General features: G+C 46.1%; 1 protein-coding gene and 1 pseudogene across 1 annotated transcript; both read right to left on the bottom strand.

Moving 5' to 3' along the window:
* Positions 1–4,941: 4,941 nt before the first annotated feature.
* On the bottom strand, positions 4,942–13,293 carry LOC102903282 (PRAME family member 8-like). The gene is made up of 4 exons (XM_076565626.1): positions 13,108–13,293; positions 8,817–9,129; positions 7,749–8,336; positions 4,942–6,946 (listed from the first exon to the last, which is right to left on the bottom strand). The coding sequence occupies exons 2-4, from the start codon at positions 9,101–9,103 to the stop codon at positions 6,379–6,381; spliced, it is 1,443 nt and encodes a 480-aa protein (XP_076421741.1). The 5' UTR covers positions 9,104–9,129; positions 13,108–13,293; the 3' UTR covers positions 4,942–6,378.
* An 8,120-nt stretch (positions 13,294–21,413) lies between these two features.
* LOC102919663 (oogenesin-1-like) lies at positions 21,414–24,491 on the bottom strand (annotated as a pseudogene).
* Positions 24,492–24,984: the final 493 nt, after the last annotated feature.

Below are 24,984 nucleotides of genomic sequence, written 5' to 3'. Positions count from 1 at the left end.
AACCCATCAGTGCCTCTGACATGGAAACAACTGGGAGCAGGCTGGATTGAAAGGGGACAGAATGAGAGAAGCAAGACAGAGCTACAGATGCTGCTCAGGCATCTGTATGAGGCCCTGGGTTTGTTCTTCACCAGTTTTAAAAAAAAATGAATATTTATAAGCCAAAGTAGAGAAGAGACCAGCTGACATTTCAAATGTGGAGGAAAAGAAGACTATGTTGGGTCTTGTCTTCTGAGATTTCTACCAGTTTTCTTACAGGAGCAGGAAATTGGCCACGCTTGATTTGGTGGATACGCACCAGAACTTCCAGAATGTCTCAGCTGGAACCCAGGACGGTGGCTGTGCACACCGGGTCATTAATATGGAATCTGAGGTGCAGCAGCCTCTGAGGTGTTAGCACTGCTTTACGCCACTGAGAACCATGGCAGTAGATCAGTAGAGCTGTGCTGTAGAACGCTGGGGATTCGGGCATCATCCATCAACACTGTCCCAGAGATCCTGAACATTTTAGATCCACTGTTTATTCAGGAATTGGAACTAGATATGCGGTGCAGTCAGACCTCACTGACCCGGTTTGTGCCTGGGCCAGGTAAGAAATCTTTGCAAATCCTATGTACCAGGTATCACCACAAATGTCTTCAATGACAGAGACCTTTTCAGCACAGAGGAAGGGTTGCCATCTTCCACTTCTCAGTTCTCCAATCTCAACTGTGTCCACCAACCCTGCATCAATAGCATCTACTTTCTCAGTGACTAAGTGTCTTAGTGTTGCTATTGCTGAGACAGAATACCATAGCAACCTGGGGAAGAAAGGGTTTATTTGCCATACACTTCCATATCACTGTTCATCACTGAAGAGAGTCAGGACAGGAACTCAAACAGGGCTGGAATCTGAGGCAGGAGCTGATGTAGAAGCCATGGGGGGAGAGGGATGCTGCTTACTGGCTTACTCCTCAGCCTGCTTTCTTACAGAACCCATGACCACCAGACAGGGAAGGCACCATTTACAATGGGCTGGGCCCTCTCCTGTAGATCACTAATTAAGAAAATGCCCTACAGGCTTGCCTACAACCATATCTTTTTTTGCTGTTCCCCCCCACACATCCCAGCTGAGGACCGAACCCAGGGCCTTGCGCTTGCTAGGCAAGTGCTCTACCACTGAGCTAAATCCCCAACCCCTTGTTTTCTTGTTTTGTTTTTTTGAGACAAGGTTTCTCTGTGTAGCCCTGGCTTTTCTGAAACTCACTCTATAGATCAGGCTGGCCTTGAACTCACAGAGATCTGCCTGCCTCTGCCTCCTGAGTGCTGGACTAAAGGTGTGCCTGGTGCCTACAGCCACAGTTTATGGAGGCACTTTCTCAGTTGAGGCTCCCTTCTCTCTGATGACTCAGGCTTGTATCCAGTTGACATAAAACTCGCCAGTGCACCACCTAAAACAGTTTTTCTGGTAAGGAAGGGTGGAGAGCTGCTTCTGCTACCACAGCAAACCTTTCTCTTTACATTAGGGAGTAGTGGGCGTCTACTGTCAGCCACTGGATTTAACAGTGAGGGAGACATCAGCATATCTGAGCATGGTCTTATTTCCACTCTCCCTAAACTGAGGTCTCTGATGACCACTGAGCAAGCAGAGGCCTGAACTGTGGTAGGAGATGTGTAGAGAGCTATCATGCTATAAGACTAGCTGGGTGGAAAGAGCTATAGAGAGTGGGTTGTGAGGTAAGGGGATTGGAACAGGTGTAAGAGACACTGAAGGAGGTGAGGACTCACAAGTGTATGGTACCCCAAGTGAGCATTTCGCTCAGATCTGTGTGAACAGGAACTAATTCCTGCTATGGGTGAAGGCCTATTCTGAGGAGGAGCGAAGTAAATGGGAAGTGTGTAACACTGGGCTGGAAGGTGAGGGGAAGGTCGAGAACATTATGAACAGAGACACAGGCTCTGTAAGGCAGGGGGTCAGTGAGTTAGGTCAGAGTTCAGCAGTCCTCTCATCCCCAGGATGTTGCTAGGGACCGTCTTGATTTTTAGCTCAGACTGCCCTCTAACTCTTATTCTGTAACTCTAGTTCATTCTGTAACCTCCAGAGGCACTAGATACACACCCCCATGTCCGATATATGTATGCGTGTGTGTGTGTGTGTGTGTGTGTGTGTGTGTGTGTGTGTGTGTGTGTGTGTGTGTGTGTATGCAGGCAAGCACCCATACACATAAAATAGGCAGTGAGATAGCTCTTTGGATAAAAGGCTATTCTTAAACTAGCAATCCTTCTGTCTCAGTCTCTCTGGTACACCACCACCCTTGGTTCAAAACCAAAGTCTCACTGTGTTCACACAGCAGACCCACAACCAGACATTAGGCAGAGAGTGAGAGACTTTAGAAGACTCAACCCTCTTTGTGTCCATCAAATCCCTCTCGTCAGACCCCACGGGAGAGGAGGGAGAAGGATTTCAAGAGCTAGAAGGGGTGGAAGAGAACACGAAGCAAGGCCTCTAAATTACCGTAAGCAAAGCACATTCTGAACTCCGAGACTGAAGCAGCATGCACAGGTCCACACCGGGTCCTCTGAGCTTATACTATGGCTTCCAGGTTAGTATTTTTATGGGATTTGAGTGTATCTCTGATTCTCGTGCCTTCTCTTGGCCTCTTTTCCTTCTGTTGGCTTGTCCTGCCCAACTTCAATGTGATAGTTTATATATATATATATTGTTATGTTGTGCCCAGATCGTGACCCCCAGAGAGACCACCAAAGACAAGCACGCCGGAATGAAAAAGCAAGGTTTAATTCTGGATATACAAGCCTAGGCAGAGACTTCGTCCAATACATCCAATGCAGTGGAGGCTGGAGGAAGTGCCCACCTGTCTGCAAGCTCAGCTTTTAAAGGGAAAAATCACAAGGTTAACATCATTTAGGGGTGCTAGTAGGGGTACAATTCTGATTGGCTCGCTTCTAGGGACTTCTAGAAATTACTTCTAAGAGAGTGGTTGCCCGCCATCATTTCTCATTGGCTGCCCTCAGGTGGGGGCATTTCTGTGGTCAGTTACCCTGGAAACCAGGGAGAGGACATTCCATAGTCTGGCAGGCATTACCTCGTGACTATCTTGTGACTGTACTTTTACACTTCCTGGTTTCTGGAATCTGAACTGACTGGTTTCAGTAACTAATGGCCTATTCCCAAAAGGAGAAATCTTAGGCCTTAATTTTAGGGTGAAAGCATTTTGGTCTTATTTCTAAGATGGCTCATTTTGGTCTCACAGTTATATTTAAAAAATAAATGAAAACCTAGTCACTAGGGTAAAGGTTAATAACTGAACTGCCATTTATACCTGCTGGGAGCAGGAAGTCAATTTTCTCCAATGGAGTGACACTGGGTATATCAACCACTCCAAGGCAGGCCTCATATTCAGGACTAACTAGTTCACCAACATATAATGGACTCCAGGTTTTGTTTTTTTTTTTTTGTGTGTGTGTGTGTGTGTGTGTGTGTGTGTATGCACGCGCGTGCTTTTATTTCATTACAGTTTGGTGTTTTTTTTTTTGGGGGGGACAGGTATTTTCTTGGGTTTTGGAGTTTTGTTGTATTGGTTTTTTGTTTGTTTGTTTTGAGAAAGAATTTAAAGTTGGGTGGGGGAGAGGATCTGGAAGAACTTGGAGAGGGGAAGAATATGATCAATACACGTAAAGTTCAAAAAATTGTTTTAAATTAAAAAGGGTGAGGTAGGAAAAATCTATCACCTTGGGCTACATACCATCCTTCAAACCTCCCGAGGCTGGGTTGGTAGTATTCTCATTGAGTCCCTGAGTCCCTGAGAACAGGTGGGAACCAGCTTGCAGGGCCGACTCCAGCAGTCAGGCCTTGACTGGCACTCCAGACCTCTCCTCTGGCTCCTCTGTGGCCTTCCGGTTGCTGCTGCAGACTTTGCTGCTTCTACCTCAATGCAGGAATCTGAGGAATGCCTTTGAGACCTTTGGAATCCCACCTGCTCTGTCCATCAGTAGCTTCCAGTCCCCAAGTTGGCTACCACACTCCATCTTGCCCCAAAGAGAAAACATCAGCAAGGCACTCCAGGCAAAACTGCTTCATTATTGGGCATGGTAGCCCCTGCCTTTATTCCCAGCACTCTGGAGATAGCAGAGAAACAATCTCTGAGTTTGGGGACCAACTAGTGCTAAACACAGACCATTAGGTTATATCTATTTTTAAAATATTAAAGTGTTGGGTGTGTGTGTGTGTGTGTGTGTGTGTGTGTGTGTGTGTGTGTGCATGTGCTCGTGCGCGCGAGTGTGCATGGCACAGCACTTCTGTCTTGGCCAGTGTGTGTATCTCAGAAAGCACTTTCAGAAGCCTCTTTTATTACATGTTAGACCTGCTAGTGGGGAGTCTAACACCCCAACAGGCTATCTCACCTACTCTTTTTTTTTTAACTGATCCCCTTGAACTACAGTTCCAGACAGTTATGGATGCTGAGAATGAAACCCAGGTCCTCTGCAAGAACACACCATGATCTTAACTGTTAAGCAATCTCTCCAGCCCTCCCTATATTCTTTTTTTGAGACAGGATTTCCTTGTGCAGCCCTGGCTGTCCTGGAACTAGCTCTGTAGACGAGGCCTCAAACTCAGAGATCCAACTGCCTTTGCCTCCCAAGCGCTTAGGATTAAAGGCATACTCCACCACTGCCCAGCTCTCTCTATATTCTTAACACATTCTTAACATCTTTTAGGAGCCCACTACCTATGGTGGGACACTTCGCACAGCCTTGAAGGGGGAGGGGTTTGGACCTGCCTCTACTGAATGTACCAGGCTCTGCTGACTCCCCATGGGAGGCCTTACCTTCTTGTAGGAGGGGATGGGCGGTAGGTTGCAGGGAGAAGACTGGAGAAGGGAAGAGGGATATCTGTGATTGGTATGTAAAATGAATAAAACATTTCTTAATTAAAAAACAGAGGGCATGAAACAAACTTCTTTATTACTACCACGATATACAAGACAGGGGAGTGCAATGGTAGGCTTAGGTACTCATTAACAAAATAAAAGTTTACTCCTGGACATTTATAGTACTCATTAACAAAATAAAAGTTTACTTCTGGACTGTCCACCTGCTGGAGACCTTTATGTTCAGGGACACCCAGAGGGCTGGAAGTCCTGAAGAATAGGCCCCACAGACATGTGATTTAAAAGCTGGCGCCACAGTGGCATACTAATTCAGTAATCTTAGCATTTAGGAGGTTGAGGCAGGGGAATTTCAAAGCCAGCCTGGGCAATAGGTGACTATGAGAGAAAGAGATGATGAATGGGGAGGGAGTGAGCAGCGTGGCTTCTTTCTTTGATTTTGCTTCAACCGTCTTTGATATGTCCACAGTGCCTCCTAGTCTAAATATGCCAGCTAGAATGCTTCGACCATCGTCCAAAGCCCTCACAGGAGACTGCACTGCTCATTTTAGGTTGAAATTTTGTACACACAAAGCGCTGAGCAGACACACAGTGGGACACAACAGACACGCAGGCAGAGGGAAAGAAAAGAAAACAATGTCTAATTACCTTCAGTTCACTTTGATGTTTTAGTCAGGATTTTCTACAGGAAACAGAAAGGAACAGAACTGACAGAACCATATATATTGGAACTATATGAAGTTTAGCCGGCCGGCTAACAGGCTGTGGTCTAGGCAGTCTGACAATGGCTGGCTCACAGTAAGAAGACCAAAGATAAAGGAGCTGTTCATCCACGAAGCTGGCTGGATGTCTCTGCCAAAGTGTCGTCTTCCCTAACTTTTTACATCTGCTGCCAACACAGGGTCTTTCCAGCTCAACAGTCCAAGGGAAACAGTGACACACTGAAACCAGGTTAATGGCAGGGAAGGCCACCAGGAGAATATCCAGGTTTCTGACCCTTACCTCACAACTATCATGTAGGAGAAAGTCGCTCATTATCATGTCCTGCCAGAACTCGTTTAGAAAACACAGAATTGGGGCTAGAGTGATGGCTGGCTCAGCAGCTAAGAGCACTTGCTCTTGCAGAGGACCCACGTTAGATTCCCAGCCCCGACATGGTGGTTCACAGTTACTCCAGTTCCGGGGGATCCAATCCTTCATCTGTCCTCCACAAGCACCAAGCACACATATATGAAGATAAACCACTCATACACGAAATAAATCTTAAAGAAAAAAGAAATGAAGAATTATCTTTTTGACTCCATAAACACTTGTCCTCAAGCCCCGCTGTTCTCCATGTCAACCTCAGTCCCTGTGGTCTGTCCCTATTGCATACCACTGTTTCCCAAACACTAAGCAGTGAGAGTGTGGCTACAAGCTCTGGCTCCCCTTGATGAAATACCTATTGTGTTAGGCTTTCATTTCTCAGTATCAAGAAGCAACCTTCCCCCATTTACTGCCAACAACGACAAAGTGTGGTCTCCCGGTCATAGACACAGCGCTGACAACACTCGTGGCAGACATATGTAGCAAAGGAGACTCTCCTGGGCTGCCTTACAGTAGCGAGTGCATCCATGAGCTCAGGACAAAGTTGGACAAATCTTCCCACGCGGACGTCACCCCTGTCATCATAGCACTCCAGAGGGGCGGGGTACAGCTCCTGGGTCAACTGGCGTAGGTTGCCTGTGTGATACAGAAGGTCCTTCAGGACAGCCATGGAGATGTCATTGTCACAAAAATTGACCCTGGTGAGTTGAGAGCACTGGCTCAGGGCAGGCAGGAGGGTGATGAGCTGAGAGTCCACCAACCAGCAGCCCTCCAACTCTAGGGTCTGCAGAGTGTCTGCAACACTCTTTAGGAGATCATGGAAAGGCACAGGATATAAATCAATTAACTTCACAAGTCTCAGATTCAGGTGTTTGAGCTGATGGAGACTCTGACTCTGGGACAAGGAATTCAAATCTAACTGTGAGAGCTTGCACATAGTGATGGACAGGGTCTCCAAAGGGGTCTTCAGGTACCTAGGGAGAGACCAAGTGATTAGTTCTGGCACATAGAGATGGAGAGAGTTGGTGTTAGGGTTAGCATAGAGGTAAAGGTGATCACTTGTCTTCAGGTCATGTGGCTATATAATGGAGATCAATATCCAAGATGCTGCTTATTCGAGTCTCACCATTCTTGGTAGAGAGGCCTGTGAGTATCAGAATGGGATTTATTCAGGCCACAGGTGTGCAGTCCATTACTATCCAGAAGAGAACCTGTGCTAGCCACATTAGCCGAGGGCACACTCTGCCTTTCCCAGTACAGTCTGTCCTAAAGTTCCTCACCCCTACCTCTCTCACACACACAGTGGGTATCACTCATTTCCACCCATTTCTACTCAGGTCCTGCCTGGGCTCAAAAAAGGATTTTGCATGTGGGAAATTAGAAGACACACAAATGCTAAGCACAGAGTTCCCCTGGGGATGTGGGCCCTCTGCAGTTCTGGGCCCACTGTTCTGACCTATTCCCTTCCCCTTATCTTAAGACAGAATGCCAAGCAAGAATACACAGCACATGCTTACTACCTCTGACCCGCCAATTGGTCTTCTAGCAAGGCCACTCTCTACATGTCTCCTACCCCAGCTCAGCCTCTGCTTAATGAGTGGTCACTGAACAAACTGAGCTCCTGACTCTGTTAAAAAGGGAACAAAATCCTTGGATGCTGTGATGACTCTGTGATTGTGAAGTCCACAGTGGTTGGCTGATCTCACTCAAGTGCCCACTACTCTCTAATGTGAGAGGAAGGGTTGCCATGGGAGCAGAAATCGCTCTCCATCCTACCTGAACAACTGTTTCATGTGCTCACTGGAAAAGTAGACGCCATTCATGGAGAGATGCTGGAGACAGTTGAGCTTGGAAAACTGAGACACGAACTTGGTGATACACTTTTGTATGTCTGTGGGGGTATTTAGAACCTTGAAGGTGTTCTTGTGAATCCGGGTTAAAAGGAGTTTTTGAAGATTCCTCATCTGGTCCAGGTAAGATACAAAATGCACCAGAGTAGACAGACTCCAGCCTGTATTCAGTTCCAACTCCTGGATGCTGTCAGGCTGGAACACCATCAAGACTTTCCTGACGGTGTAGACAGGCAATGCCCAAATCCGCATCTTCACACAGCACAGCCTTATGAAACTTCTTCTCTGCTGGGCCCACTGTAACAAGTACGTCTGGTGTTCATTCAGATGGAACCTGAGGCAAAGGTCTGTGACCACCTTCAAACGCTGCCTCAGTGCGTATCTAGGACGGCGCTTTGTGGTTTGCTTTTCACACAAAGCCTCTGCTGAGCAGTCTTCACCCTCTGTTCCAGCCCAAACATCCCAGAAGTCATGGTGCACATTCCTCAGGTCAAGCACTTGAAGCTTCCGCCTCCTATGAGTAGAACGGAAGTGTCAGGAGACATAAAAGACCCAACCCAGAGCCAGCTTTTCCCAGGCAGCTCCGCGGCCGCCTGGTCCCTGCTCTGTTATGTGTGTTTGTTTATGCTTTTCAGTCCTGGGTCTCCACACAGCACCTCATGCCTTCCAGGCAAGGGGCTCTTTGCCTGAGCTGCATCTAAAGACCTGTCCTGCTTCCTCCATTCAGTTACTCTTGACTCTCTCTTCCACTCACTTCTAGAACCTGTGTGAGAGCCAGGGAAAGGTTCCAAAGTGGCTACAGCTGCTTGAAGCTCTACTCCATACCCAACTGTCCTTTATACTGGGACTCAACAGGGGTCAGGGCCTCTGCAATCTTCCAAGATGATACCACCAGAAGCCTCTGATCGACCTTTGACCTCATTCTCCCTTTCCTCAGATGTCTCTTCCCTGTACCCCAGTGTCCACCATTCTACCCTAGCTGGCTCTCGCTTACCTGGGGAGAACCTTCTGTGTCCACAGCATGTCTACTCCATCTAGCACAGCCTGCAAGGTCTCCAGGTGGGGAGTCTTCATCAGGGTCCCCACAGGGAGGAAGGGGAAGGGCCACGCTGCTACCATCGCCCTCAGGATGTTAGTCTGTCTGTGGTTGAAGGCTTCCTTGAACAGTGGTGGGAACAGCACCGTAGGCAGGTGCTGCAGAGCAGAGATGGCCAGGGCCTCCTCCCTCAGCAGCCTCTGCACTGCCAGCTGCAGGAGTGGGGGGGGGTCCTGACCACTCATCCTTCAGCTCTTTAGTCTGAAAACACCTGGTGAAAAATAAAGGAAGCTGTGTCTTAGGAAACCCCACTTCTCACTTGTCTTAGTTACTGTTTTCTACTGCTGTGATGAGACATCATGACCAAGGTAACTTATGAAGCATTTAATTGGAGGTCTGTTACAGGTTCAGAAGGTTAATCCATGCCCATCAATGGTAGGTAGGTATGGCACTGAAGAAATAGCAGAGAGCTTACATCTCATCTGCAAGCAAAGGTCTGGCGTGGGCTTTTGAAACCTCCAAGCCCACCCCTAGTGACACACCTTCGCCAGCAAGGCCACGCCTCCTAATCCTTCCCAAACAGTCCACCAACTGGGAACCAAACATTCAAATATAGGAACAACATATGACCATACCTTCAACTGTGCTATCTAAATGCAGCCACTGTTCCTCCGAATTCAATTCCTACTGGGAAGGGGTACCCAGGAACCTAAGAGCTGAACCCCATCCTTTTATGGCAACTGGAACACTGATCATCTCTCAAGATGCTCATGGGAAGGCCATGGGAATGTTTCATGCCTAACCTTCCCATATCCTACTTGTTTTAATTTTTTTAGATTTTTTTAAATTATTTTATTTTATGCCTGCAGGCATGTATGTGTGCCACATGTGTGCCTGCTGAATCCCCTGGAACCGGTGCTACGTTACAGGTGGTTGTGAGCTATCATGCAGGTCCTGGGAATTGAATCTGGGTCCTCTGCAAAAGCAATGAAGTGTTCTCAATCTCTCCAGCAACCCATATTTTGCTTTTGATGAGCTGAACCTGCCTGGGAATGCCTGAGGGTAGGGTGTATGAAATGTGCATTAATGTGCATTAATCATTCCTCATCACTTTCAAAGCTTTAGAGCCTGATGGAGGATACTCAGCTATGCCACAGCACTCTGGAGACTGAGACGGTGACTCACATATAAAACAAGCTCTCACAAGCAGTTCTCAAACCAAAACTGTCGGGAGAGAGTCTAGGGGACAGTGACTTTGAGATGAAGATGTTGATGCAGACAGGTTTACAGGAAAAGAATTTCCCAATGTTGCATTCAAGACTAGGTGAGGAAATAGATGAGAAAAAGAAAAACTTCCAGCCACACTTTTAACTTTTTTTGTTTACTTTCTGAAATATGATCTTGCCTGTGGTCCAAGCTGGTGTGGAATGGCTATGAGGTCAGGGCTGCCCTTGATGGTACGATGTGGCCCAGGCTTGCCATCCTCCTGCCTACTTTAGGAGTGAATTTTGTGTTTTGGTTACAATGCCTGGCTAGTAGACTCTACTTTGAAAATATTGCAATGATGCATGGCCTGGTGGCAGGAGCCTTCCCAGCACTTTGGAAGAAGTTCCAGGCCAATTTAGTCTGTATAGTTTCTGCCCAGTCCAAGTTGAGGGTTATCATAAGGAGAAAAAAAAAGAAAAAACAAAACAAAACAAAAAAACCAAAACCCAAGACTGGAGATATGGCTTAGCAGTTAAGAGTACTGGCTGCTCTTCCAGAGAACCTGAGTTTGGTTCCCAGCACCCTCATGGTGGTTCACAACCACCTGTAACTTTAGTACCCAAGGGATCTGCCCTCTTCTGGCCTTCATGAGCACTAGGCATACACATGGTACACAGTGCTGGGGTTGGATCCTAGCCTGGTCTATGCTAGTCAAGTGCTCTCCCATTAAGCTACATATCCAACTCCTTCATTTCATTTTATGTAGTGACAAGATCACTTTGTGTACCCTATGGTAGCCTGGAACTGGGGTTCTTTCTCCATTGTGTCCCCAGTGCTATGACTCCAGGAGTGTGCTAGCAGCCCACCTGGCTTTGTCTTAATTTGAGACAAGGTCTTGCCAAATTGCCCAGGCTGAACCAACTACATTCCTACAGCTTCAGTCCCCAGAAGAAATGGGATTTGTGCCTCGTGTTATCAAACTTCATTCCCAGTACTATTTTAAAGATACAGCTTAAAAGAAATTTCAATTTATAAAGCCACAAAACAGTAACTTGAAAAGTACATGACTTGGGGGGAAAAAAAAAAGCCGGGCTGTAGTGGTGCACACCTTTAATCCCAGCACTCAGGAGGCAGAGGCAGGCAGATCTCTGTGAGTTCGATGCCAGCCTGGTCTACAGGGTGAGATCCAGGACAGGCTCCAAAGCTACACAAAGAAACCCTGTCTCAAAAAAAAAAGTATATAACTTGCTGGGTGGTGGTGGTGGTGGTGGTGGTGGTGGTGGTGGTGGTGGTGGTGGTGGCGGTGGCGGCGGCGGCGGCGGCGGCACACGCCTTAAACCCCAGTACTCAGGAAGCAGAGGCAGGCGAATATCTTTGAGTTTGAGGCCAGCCTGATGCACAGAGCTACTTCTAGGACACGCTTCAAATTACACGGAGAAACCTTGTCTCAAAAAAACAAAACAAGGGCTGGAGAGATGGCTCAGAGGTTAAGAACACTGACTCCTCTTTCAGAGGTCCTGAGTTCAATTCCCAGCAACCACATGGTGGCTCACAACCATTTGTAACGAGATCTGGTGCCCTCTTCTGGCCTGTAGGCATACATGCAAGCAGAACACTGTATACATAATAAATAAATAAATCTTAAAAAAAAAAAAAAAAGGTGAACTTAAGGAATCTTAAGGAATTACAAACTAATCAAATGTAGAGTTGGAAAGTCAGGAGTTCAAGACCAGCCTGGCCTTAATGAGACTAAGTCTTAAAAATTTAATACAATCAAACAAAAGCAAATTCCATTCAATGGGCATTTCTCATTACAGCCTGGTCTACAGAGCAAGTTCCAGACAGCCAGGGAAACATAGACAAACCCTATCTTGAAAAACCAAAATAAATAAATAAAATCCAAACACTGAGAAGGTGGAAGAAAGAAGATTGGCTGTTTATAGTCAGGCCAGACAACATAAGTCTATGTCTCTAAAATAAAACGAAATAAAAATAAAATAAAAACCGTAAATTCAGATATGAAGAGACAGTCTTGTAACATGCATCCCAATTATTAGGAGGAAGAAAGATCAAGAGTTCAAGGCCAGCCCCAGTTATATATATATCGAGCTCAAGACCATCCTTGGCTACGTAAGACTCCATTTCAAACAAAAAATTTATGTGAGTTCTACTTCAACCTGTTCTACATGTAACTGTCTCTAAAAAGAAACGGATATTTAAAAATAAGCCTTTACAGGAGTTCCAGGAAAGGCACAAAGCTACACAGAGAAACCCTGTCTTGAAAAACAAAAACAAAACCTTTAGTAGTGAATCAGGCTTTTAACCCCCCTCCCCTCCAGACACAAGGTTTCTCTGTGTAGCCCTTGCTGTCCTGGAACTTGATATGTAGACCAGGCTGGCCTCGAACTCCGAGATCTGCCTGCCTCTGCCTCAAGAGTGCTGGGATTAAAGGTATGCACCACCACTGCTGGGCTCAGGTTTTTAATTCTAACAGTCAGGAGGATGAGGCAGTCTGAGGCCATCCTGGACTAGAGACTGAATAACCAAAGAATATAACTTCTAAATTGACACAAACCAAGGCATAATTCTAGATATTCGATTAACTCCCAGCTTGTAGTTCCAGCATGGGGAGGCAGACGCGGAACTGCTAGGTGTTTAAAGGCACTTTGCCACAGAGTGCAACCTTGTCTCAAAAAACAGATAATAATTTGGTATTAACCAGAGCTTGGTGAAACACACTGGTAATCATGAACTACGGAGGCTGGGGAGGGGAGGGGCGGTAGGCTGTTTCTTGATTTCTGGCCCAACCTGAGCTACATTCTAGGTGAGCCGGGGCAGCATTGGGGCCTTGTACCCCCAAAAACTAATAAAAATGAAACCAACAAATTAAAATCAAAAGACATTTAAGATGACGGTAAACTTCATCATGTGTAAACCCAATGTCTGCAATCCGACCGTATGAAGAGAAGAAATCAGAGTTCCCTTGGCATCTTGAGTCAAATGCCCCTGAATCAGTGTGCCCTGATGTAGGTGGTTGACTTACCAGAAACAAGCACTAATTACAGGACTCAGAATCCCAGAAGAACCAGGCAGTCACTCCAGGATCGCGCTTCAAGGCTTCCCTGGCTCCTCTGAAAATTTCTCATCCATCCTCACTTCACACTTCCGTCCTGAAGCATTTTTATCCGTTTTCCGCCCCGCACTTCCGGTCTGAAGTTTTTTTTCCCCTTCCGTATTCCGTCTCATACTTCCGGTTTGTAGCCCCGCCTGCCAACCACAAGCTGCCAGCCGATTGGATGGCTGAGTCTCCGCCCTGCCTGGGCTTTTTCTGCGTCCGGATTTAATACAAATTCTCCGCGAGAGGAAAAAAAAAGAAAGAAAGAACAGAAAGACCCGCGAAATGGCGGCGCTTTTGACCCAAGCCCTCGAGAGGCAGAGGCAGGGGGATCTCTGTGTGTTCAAGGCCAAGTTCTCTGAGAGGAAAAAACAAACACAGCAACCCCGGAAAGCCGCGGGAAATGGTGCACGCCTTTAATCCCAGCCTTCCGGTAGCCGATTCAGGCGGATCCCTATCGTTTCGAGCTCAGCCTGCTCCGCATCGCGTTCCAATATAGCCAGGTCTCCATAGTGAGACTGTCTCAAAAAAAAAAAAAAAAAAAAAAAAAAAAAAACCGACAACAAAAAAGAAAAACCCGGGGTTGGGGGTTTAGCTCAGTGGTAGGGCTCTTGCTAGGCAAGCGCAAGTTCCTGGGTTCGGTCCTCAGCTCCGGGGGGGAAAAAAAAAAGAAAGAAAAGAAAAACAAAAAAAACCCAAAAAAACCGAGATTCCGTGAAAGTCAAAAGCCCATTCATGGATTCATTCCCACTTAGTTTGATTTATATTTGTTTTATTTATTTGCTTATTTATGTCCTTCATTTTGCACTTATTCCTTGAATGAAAAAAATAAAAAGGAAAGGACATGACTGTTCCTAGGTATGATGGAGTTTGATGTATATATTTGTTTTACTTACTTATTTGCTTATTTATGCACTTTGTTTTGGATTTGTTTCTTGAATGAAAAATAAAAATAAAAAGGAAAGGATATGGCTGTTCCTAGATACGGTGAGGGGGGAGATTAGTGTAGATCATCTGGGAGAGTCCAGAGTAGACAAGCCCCTGAGCCATGTGAGGAAACCAGACAGACAGAGAGGAGAGAGGGGAATCAGGTGCTGCAGTCAAGAAGGCAAAGGGTTTAAAGGGGGGGGGGGTGGCGAGGGGGCGGGGAGGGTACCCAAAATGGCTAGATTATATAGGGAAGAACCTCTGAGAAGGATAGCCCACCCCTGGGTTGGAGAGTTCTGGGTAGAGCATGAAAGCTGGAACTGACATGCTGAGCGAGCCTAGTGGCCAGGTCCGTTTTGCTATGTTAAATAGGCACTTCAACCATTTGTCCTGAGGTTTAAGACTTAACATTTCTGAGATGGGGTCTTGCTCTGTAGCTAAGGTTGATTTGGAACTCGAACTCTTAGAAATTCTCCTGCCTCAGCTTTCCTCCTGGGATGGTTACAGTTGTGAGCCAACAGATCTGGCTGAATTGTATTCATTTGTGACCCACCTAGTTCTAAATGTGAGTCAGTGGGGATGAGGGGTGCTAATCTGTGCCTGATAACAGACATAAAAAGTATAAAGCTGAAATTATTATTGATAAAATTATGAACATGTTCTGGAATCAGGGGTTGAGCTGGATGCCCTACGAGTCTGCTGTGGCAGCCACTGAGAAGGCTGAGGCAGGAGGATGGCTTGTATCCATTATTATTGTGGCAAGGGACCTTGAAAAGAGCTGAATTTGTAGAGTGCTTGCTTTTCAGCATCCTCAAAAGTTCTCTGTTGAGCAAGCAGTGTACCTACCAGACAGGACACTGCGGGGCATGTCTGTAATCCTAGAACTCAAGAGTTGGACTCAGGAGGATCAGTTCAGTCATTTTTGGCTACCTAGCAAGCTTGATGCCAGCCTAAGCTATATGAGACCCTTGCTCTAAATGATGAAAAAACTTGGCTTTCAGGACAAAGCCACCTTAGTTCCCCAGAAGATAGAGGGTGCTTCGGAGAGTATCAGCTAACACACTGGCTCGTGGAGAAGATGCAATGGAGAGTGGGAGCTGTGGGGGAAGTGAAATGGCTCAGTGGCTAATGAGACCCACCACCAAGCCTGACTATTTGAGTTCAGACACCCAGGCCCTTGTGGTGGGAGAAGAAAACTGATGCTTGAGGCTTGTCCTCTGACCCACAGACATACAAAAATAAATACCTTCCTTTTTTTTTTTTTGAGACAGGGTTTCTCTGTGTAACAGTCCTAGCTGTCCTGGAACTTGCTTTGTAGACCAGACTGGCCAGGAACTCAGAGATTCGCCTGCCTCCTCTGCCTCCCAAGTGCATACTTTTTTTTTTAAGTGAGAATGAAGGTAAGCGAGTGTGGTGATGCAGCTTACACCTCGGCAGTCGGAGGTTGAAGGAAGAGTGTCACAATTTTGAGTCTGCCTCGACAACAGAGTGAACCCCTACCTCTAGTAAACAACTAACAACAATGGAAGCAGGGGCTCAGTGCCACAGAGTGTCTTGGCATCAGACCTGAGGGGTTAGGTGATAATCTAGAAGCCCTGGTGTTAGGAGCTGTGGCAACTTGGGGTGTAGGAGAGCAAGCAACATGGAGGAGGTCAATGTCCCTGGCAACATGGTGGGGACCACCTCCACCTGAGAGTTAAAGAATTCTTTTTGTTGTTGTTTGAAATGGGGTCTCACTATGTAGGTCTGGCTGTCCTGGAGCTCACCGTAGCTCACTATGTAGACCAGGATGACCTTGAACTCAGAGACCTTCCTGCTTCTGCCCCCACCCCAGGGTGCTGGGATAAAAGGTGTACACCACCACACCTTATGAGATTTCCCTTTCTTTGAGATAGGATCACACCCTGTAACTCGGTTGGTGGGCCTAGAATTTTCTACATAGACCAGGCTGGTCTCATACTCATAGTGATTGACCTTTCTATTATCTTTGCCACTTGAGAGTTAATGCAGGAGAACTTCAAGTTCAAGATCTGCTTGAGCCACAGAGCAAGTTCACAGCGGTCTAGGAAACTGAGAAAAATGTTATTTCAACATAAAAAGTTACAAAAGGGCCAGTGGTTGGAAGCGGGGGGGGGGGGGGGGGGGGGGGGCTGCTAAATAGTGGTATGAGTGGATAGCATCATAAACCTTCTGAAGAACCAGAGAAGAGACTTGGAGTCGGAGAGCCTGCTTCTGCTGGACTGGGCCCCATCTTCAGTGTCCAGACCTTGTTGTCACCCACCTCCATCAGGATACCCCATCTCACCAGGCACACACCACATCCACTGGGGACATAGACCCAAGATGGCCAAGAGAACTCTGGTTTCTGTCTCTTCTCATACAGATTGAAGACTGGTTTTGGCTCCCAATGAAGCTTTGCTTTCATCACAAATGTTTCTGTTTGTTAATTTGTAGTTTTCATTTATTTATTTTATTTTATTTTATTTATGTAGCCTGGGCTGACATAGAATTCACCGTGTAGGCCAGACTGGTCTCAAACTCATGGAGATGAGTTTGCCTCTGCCTCCTGCATAGTCCCCACTAGAGTAACCCAATGACTTAAAAAGCAAAATAAACAAGTTAAAGGTAATGTTAAACTCTTTTCTCACTCTTTTCTACCCCTAGACTCCAGTGCAACATGGGAGGTCCTCTGTGTCAGATAGATCATTAGAACTGCCATCTTGATCCAACCCTCAGGAGGCAGAGGCAGGTGGGTCTTTGTGACCTCAAGGCTAGTCTATACTGCAAAGAGAGTTCAAGACCAGTTAGAGCTACTTAGTAGGACCCTGGCTCAAAGAAAACACCAACTAAGGCTGTCCATTTCAGCATCTGGAGAAGTGTTTAGAAACAATCTGTGCCTTTACAGCTCCCACCAAGCCTGACCACCTGAATTCCATTCCCTGCATCGGAATGGTAGGATTTCCTTTTAACTAACTCTTGCAAATTGTCTTCTGACCTTCACATGCATGCTGGGTCATGCAAATACCAACACATACACTGTTTTGCCTTTGTGCAAAATTAAAAAGCCTTTCTTTGTTACATTATACACACACACATAAAATAATTAAATGTGAAACCATTTAACTGCCATTCAGTTGGAGTTACATTCCTATGTTTGGGTTAAAGGCTGTCTTGCTGTGTACCCAGACTGGCATCAAATTTACAGTCCTCCTGCCTCATTTTCTCAAATACTGGATTATAGCTAAGCAAGACCACGGCAAGTTCTAAAGCTTTTAAAAATAAAAGTGGGCACCAGGAGCTGGAGAGATGGCTCAGCAATTAACAGCTTGTTTGTGCTTCTCTTCCAGGTGACCTGAGTTTGGTTCCAATCACTCACATGCCCACATGCAATTCCAGCTCTAAAGGATCCTACTCCCTCTTTTTGCCTCTGTGGGCACCTGTACCCATGTGCTGTGAGCATGTTTGGGAGCATGCTTACATGTGCATGCATACACACACACACACACAATTTTATTTCACAGCTCTCCTTAGCTATTCTCAGCCATGTCCCATTAGTTGAATAGAGAGTACCAATAGGCTGACATCTGCCTTCCTTTGAGGGGGGTGAGAGATGATCAGAAGTGGGTTCACCTTCATGGTGCTCGGCGTTCCATCTCCTGTACCCCCACAGAACAGGATTTAGAGGGGCAGAGGTTGGGATTGGGTGGAATAATGGTGAAGTAAAATTCACAGGAGGGATTGTGGGTCCACCACGCTGCCTGGGGGGGCACCACAGCTTTGACACCATCAGAGACTGAGTGGAATGGGGGCCAACTGAGGTCTCCTCCATTGTCACAGCAGGGACTCTCACTCTGGTGTGTTCCTGTGATGAGAGAGAAGGGCTCCTAAACCTTAGCCTGAAAGGACGTCAGAAAACAACTGGCAGGAGTTAGTTACAGGGAAATCTACCATTCAGGTCCTGCTGTCCTTCCACAGCAATAGAAAAGGATGTAAAACACACGGCGTCTTGGCACTCCTGAACATTTTTGAGCCAGGTTATATCCAGGAATTACAAGTGAACACATTGTGAAAGCTGCATTCCCTGGCAAGTTTCCCCTCTAACACAGTCCAGATAATAACGATTCAAAAGCTTTTTTTCTCTAGGGCATCATTGAGACTATAAACTTAATTGAATATATGTGTACAGACCTGGAAGAGGGGTTGCATTGCCACAATCACATTCCCAAATTCATCGCTCTCTGACATCTCTATATGAATGGGGTGCATTTCCTCAAGGCCCATCTGGAGCAGGTGCTCAGGTGAGGAAGGATGGAGAACTTTCTCCACAGTCCAGAACAGACAGAGACTGCCCGTGTCACATTAAACATCAGTGCACACCACCGACAAGCACAATCAATACAACAGGTGTGGAGGTCATAGGATAACTTGCCAGGGTCTGTTCTTGTAAGTTCCAGGTCACCAGGCTGATCAGTATGTGCCTTTATCATCTGAGCCATCTCACTGGCCCAAGATGTCACTTTAGACAACTTCTTGTAGGTCTTAAAGAAGACAAGTGCTGTCTCTGTATCTATTGTGGTAAGTTTCAGATCCCCAGTAACACTGCAGACTGAGGGGCTTTATCTCCTTCTCAAGGCCCCTGATTGTTCTTGGTTTTCCATCCTTAGGATGACTGTTGATAGTGGTTGGGAAAGAGGAAACATCTGCCCAGGCCTTGTTTGAACAACCTGTAATTGCAGGATTTGGGGAGCCGGAAGTTGAAGAATTAGGAGTCCATGACAAGCTTAGCTACATAGAATTGGAGGCCAATCTGGGTTTGAGCATTTATCACAAAAAGGCAAGGCACAAAACCATTCAGGACTGAGCCTGGTGATACATGTGTAATTCCAGAACTGAAGAAGCTGAGGTAGAAGGGTCTTGAGTGCTAGGCCATCCAGAGTTTCATAGAGACCCGGACAGTGCACCCCTCCCAGACCCTTCCCACAAAAGCAACATTTGTATGGTGCTCACATCCATAGTTCTTTTATTGTCTCAGTGGGACAAAAATTATAAGATCACAGATCAGTGTGATGGCCAGATGGAAGGATTCTCTAAGACAGAATCTCAACGGAATAGGTGATAGCTTGAATTCAGAGATCCAGCCAATAATTCAGGAAGGCCATGGGGGAAATCTGCCTATCTATTTAGAGGCCTTTGTGTACAGATGGCCAGCTAGAGGTTGTGAGCAATATAGCCCCACAGAAATGTGGCTTATGGTCTAGGCATGGTGGGACATGCCTGCGATCCCATACAAGGGGTAGAAGCAGTAGATATATAGATACGATAGGATAAAAGGGTAGTTCATTATTATTTTTTAAAGATTTATTTATTTATTATGTATACAGTGTTCTGTTTATATGTATGTCTGCACACCAAAAGAGGGCACCAGATTGTGTTATAGATGGTTGTGAGCCATCATGTGGTTGCTGGGAATTGAACTCAGAACCTCTGGAAGAACAGTCAGTGCTCTTAACCTCTGAGTCATCTCTCCAGCCCAAAAAGGTAGGTTATTGAATCTATTTTTTAGGTATATTTCAATTAGATAGGTAATCTTCAAACACTTTAAAGACTTACAGAATATGGCATTTAAAATGTTTTTAAAACTTAGACTTTTCTGGACAGTGAGACAAGTCTGCTCCTGGTAGCACTGATCTAATTCAAAGAGGAAGATCGTCATTGAAGAAACTCCACATGGAGTTTATCTTCTTCTTGGCAGAACTAGCCATTTGGGTAAGAAAGTGTTCTTGCCTGGACTGATTGACAGTATGTTGTATAAACTGGACATGCAGAACCCACAAGAAGGTGACCACTAAACTTGCCTAAATAGGACGAGATGGTTCTTCAGGTTCTTGCCTCACAAAGGAGACTGCCAGACATTCTACAGTCTCCTCTGCAGACCGATGAACTTTGCCAACAGGCGAGACAATCCTTCAAATTTCCCGCTTCACTAAAAAGTCTGCCAGAGACTCTAGGCCTGTAGGCTGAAGGTGGATGCCACCAATGTTGCAGAGGATCTTGGGTGACTGTCCAGGCAGCCAAATGTCTCTGTCATTTCTAGAACTTTGGAAGTTTCTTACAATGTATTTCCTGTTTACTTAGATAACATTATATCCTTCTGGGGTCTTTGATGGAGTTGAAGACTAGATAACTGTCATTATAGTTTTCCTTAATTATGATAAAAGATAAATTAGATATAAAACTTTAGACTTACAAAAATAGGATAGATAAAATATTTTCTTTAATTTTGCTAAATACTAATAGACTAGATATTATAACTTTAATTCTTGCTTGATAACTGTTTTTTATATGTAATTTTACTATGTTAAAGTTAAAACCTTTTTGACTAGGCAGAAAAGGGGAAGTGCTGGAAAAGTGGGATGTCTTTCTGCAGGCTGTGAATATATGCTATTCCCACTGGTTAGTAAATAAAGCTTTTCGGCCTATGGTAAGAAAGCTTACAGCCAGGCAGAAAATCCAAGGGCTAGTGAGAGAAGGGTGGAGGTGAGGAGATGCCAGCAGATTGGTAACGTCACGGCTACGTGGCAATTTGTAGATTAATGGAAATGGGTTAAGTTATAAGAGCTAGCTAACAAGAAGCCTGACCCACAGGCCATACACTCTGTAAATAATATAAGCCTCGGTGTGCTTACTTGGGACCAAGGAGCCGCAGAACTCGGGTGGGAGAGACTCATCCCAACCGCGGGGCCAGGCAGGACTGGAGAAACTTCCCACTACAAGTAGATCTTAACATCTGCCTTCCAGTTTATCTTTTCCCCCAGACCTCTTGGATGTGTGAGTTTATTTGGGTTCCAGTTAGAGAGAATACAGTTCATGGAAAGGCATAGTATCAAGAGTCTGGGGCAGCTGGATAGTGTCCAGTCAGGAAACAGAGAGATATGAATGTGAGTGTTCTACTCACTTTTCTGTTTTTAATTGACTCCAGGACCACAACCTACAGGATGGTGCTACTCACACTACGGTGAGTCTTTCCTCCTCAGCTACATTTCTTCAGAAACAGCCTCACAGTACAAACTGAAATCTGACTCCTGATGATTCTAGGTCTTAGCAAGTTAGCAAGCTTTACCGTCACAATGGATGGTCCCTCACAGCCTAGGTATACTGGACTGCCAGCTCCTCCTGCTCCTCCATTCTGGTCCATTGGACAGTAAGTCTGCCTTGCTCCCAGTCTGCAAGTCTGTACATGATGCACTGAACAGGACAAGAACGATATGACAGACTGATTGTATACTTTGATGCTAAGGGTTCTTGGCTTTCAGTCTAATTGGTCAAACAGCATGGTGGCTATCTTAAAAACAATGTCCTTAGGACCATTGTTCTCTGTGTCAACATGACCTCTTTTTCTCTTTCCTTCTTTTTTTCTCAATATATAGCCTTGGCTGCCCTGGAACTCACAGAGATCCACCTGCTTCTGCCTCCCAGGTACTGGGATTCAAGGTGAGTGTCACCATGTCTCACTTATAACATGACTATTTTTAATAAAAATTCCATTTTATTTTTCTTTCAAAGAAATTAAACAGTGCCTGAAGCCTACGTTTCTGTGCCCCCTTGATAACATAACCAACCCCTGGATTTCATTTCTCTGTGCTCAGGAGTAACTTTTTTCAATCAGACTGCCAACAGGGACATAGTCAGGTGTCCAGGTTATAGACACAGCGCTTATCACATTTAGGGCAGACATTAGTAGCAAAGTTGACCTTCTTGGGCTGCCTTATGGCCCTTAAGTGTTTTCATGAGTGGAGAACAAACTTGAGCGAGCTGACCATATCATAGCATTCTAAAGGGGCAGGGTACAGCTCGTGGGTCAGCTGGCTCAGGTTGGCTGTGTGGTGCAGAAGGTCCTTAAGGATGAGCAGACATGTCATTGTCATAGAAACTGACCTTGGTGAGCTGGGAGCACCGGCTCAGGACAGGCAGAAGGGCACTGAAGTGGGAGTCCTCTAGTCCACAGTTTGGTAATTCAAGGGTCTGCAGAGTGGCTATAACACTCTCTAGGAGAACTCGGGTGGGCTTAAGACATAAATTATATAATGAAGTACCACTCAGGTTCAGGTGATTGAGCTGCCAGAGGCTCTGACTTTGGGATAAGTGGTTTGTGTATGACGGTGTGAACCGGCAGAGAGTGATGCACAGGGTCTCCAAGGGGCTCTTCAGGCACCTAGGGAGAGACCAAGAGGTTAGTTATGGCAAATGGTATAGAAACATGTTCTTGGCAATGTTTATCTTGAGTAGAGGGAACCCCTTGATCCAAGGTCAGTCTGACTATACATTGGAGGTCATTACCAAGGATACTGCCTATGGGAGCTAGCAGACTCCAGTGACCCCTCTAGGCTGAGGGGTCTGGCTATCACTGTGAGACTGGTACAGCCCATCTCTTTACAACTCCCTTTAATATGCAGAAAGCCATAGTGCTGTCCACATCATGCCAAAAGGACACACATGATGGACCAATCCAGCCAGGACCAATCATGGTATACCAACTATGGGACTGACTCCCTACATCCTAAGAACAACACTGTTCCTGTTCACAGTACTTGCTCTCTCTCCCTCACCCTCAACTCCAGTGGTGCTCATCTTCCACCTGTTCAGTTCTCATCTGGGTTCAAAACAGCTTTTCACACATGGGGAACTAGAGGCAGACACAGCTGCTGGCCTGGAAACTGTAGGTATGAGTATTAGCTTCTTTCTATGCTCTATTTTCTTATCAGTCCTCATCCCCTTAGCTCAGACACACTTGCTATGGAGGGAATCACAACCCACCCTTCTAGCTCTGGCCTACCCACCTGGCCATCTAGCACGGTAGCTCTGTACGCATCTTCTACCTCAGTTCAGCCCTCTGCATCCCGAGTGGTCATCTGAGACCTTGATTCCGGGAGAATGGAAACAAGACCGTGAGTGAACATGCTGGTACCTCCCTCACTGTTAAATCCACAGTAGCTGGCCAACATCATACACCCACTAATCTCCAATGTAAAGAGAATGGTTTGCTGTGGCAGCAGAAATAGCTCCCCATCCTTCCTTACCAGACCAAATGCTTCATCTGACCAGTGAGAAAGCAGACCCGATTCATGTAGAGATGCTGGAGACAATTGAGTTTGGAGAACTGAGAAATAAACTTGTTGAAATACTTCATCACTGGAACAGTCCTTTCGATACAGTTTGTATTCTCATAGACTCCTGCGATAAGGAATTTTCAAAGATTTCTCATCTGGCCCAGGTAAGGTGCAAACCATGCCAGGGTTCCCAGCTGCCACCATGAATTCAGCTCCAGCTCCTAGATACAGTCTGGCTCAAATACTTTCAGGATCTATCTCTGTGACAATATAGACAGGCAATACCCCAATCTGCAACCTCCTGCAGCAGAGCTGCAGGGAACTCTTCCTTGGCTTGGCCCACTGCAATAAGTGGGTATGATATCCATCAAGTTTGTGCAACTTGAGGCAAAGGTCTACTATTATCTTCAAGGGCTGCCTCACCTCTGGTCTTGGAATATCCTCCAGTTTTTGCTCTTTCCTTACGAACTGTGGTGAGCAGCCAAGATCTTCAGCTCCAGCCCATTCATTCATTCCAAAAGCTATGGTGCATGAAAACCCATCACTTTTAGCTTACACCTCCTGTGGTTACAACAGAGGTCAGTTTCAGAAGACAGGCCAACATGGTTCTCAGGCCTGGTTTTGGTCTACGTCTCAAAGTCAGATGTTCTCTTTGTGTGCGGCGGGGGCACGTGAAGGCTGTCATTCATGGGCCTTCTAACCCTCTATTGTATTCCCTCTATTGCCCTTGAGCCCAGTCTGGTCCCACTTCTGGTTTCAGTGTGGGAGGAGGCATGGATAGGTTCTTTTCACTTAGGCTGCGTCTGTTCTAAGCTGTCCCTTATATCGATACCAGAGTCCCTTACCAGGAGCTCAGCAATAGCCAGCACCTCTACAGTTCACCAAAACAGTGCCAATAGGTATGTGGTCCAACTCTACTCTATTGTTCCTGACCCGGCTATCTCTTCCTTGTACTGCCAGAGTCCCTCTTTCTCACTACCTGGGTCTTACTCACCTGGGCCAAACCTGTGTGAGCAGCATATCCAGGCCATCTAGCACAGCCTTCAAGATCTCCAAATCGGGGGTCTTCATCGGCGATCCCACAGGGAGCCAGGGGTAGGGCCAGGCTGCCACCATTGCCTTCAGGGTCTTCAGGAATCTGTCAGTGAAGGCTTCCTTGAACAGTGGTAGAAACAGCAGCCTAGGCAGGTGCCGCAGAACAGAGATGGCCAAGACCTCGTCCTTCAGCAGGCCCTGGACTGCCAAGTGCTGGAGTATTGGTGGGTCCTGGAAGTTCATCCTGATGGCTCTTCAGAAAGTATTCTGCAGAAGTTTCCAGGAAAAAAAAAAATATGCTTTTTTTTTGGTCAGACCAAGGGTCACTGCTATAGCAATGAAGAAGACCTCAGTTTACCCCATTCCACTCGGCACCTCTTTGTCTCAAGGACAAACTCTTCTTAATGACAGCATGGGGATCCATCCTTTCACAGTACCCACATTCCCCACTACTGCATCTAATCTCAACCACTGTTCCTCTGAATCCATCCTCTCTAAGAAGGGGTTATCTGTGAGTCTGAAGGCTGAGGCCTGTCCTTTGATGGTGAATAGACTGTGCTGAGCTTTCTTGAGCATGTTTTTAACTCTAGCATACCTTCAAAGGAAGTCAAGAAACACCCTGTACCAAACCTTCCCACGGTGACCATTCACCCTACTGACCCTGGCTGGAACAACCGAGGGAATTTGAGGCAGCATTATATGTTGTCTTCAAACACTTTCAAGCCTGGTGTGGTGG

The sequence above is a fragment of the Peromyscus maniculatus genome, chromosome 2 (genome assembly GCF_049852395.1).
Source record: "Peromyscus maniculatus bairdii isolate BWxNUB_F1_BW_parent chromosome 2, HU_Pman_BW_mat_3.1, whole genome shotgun sequence".
Taxonomy (NCBI): domain Eukaryota; kingdom Metazoa; phylum Chordata; class Mammalia; order Rodentia; family Cricetidae; genus Peromyscus; species Peromyscus maniculatus.
This window is presented reverse-complemented; position numbering and strand designations above follow the sequence as displayed.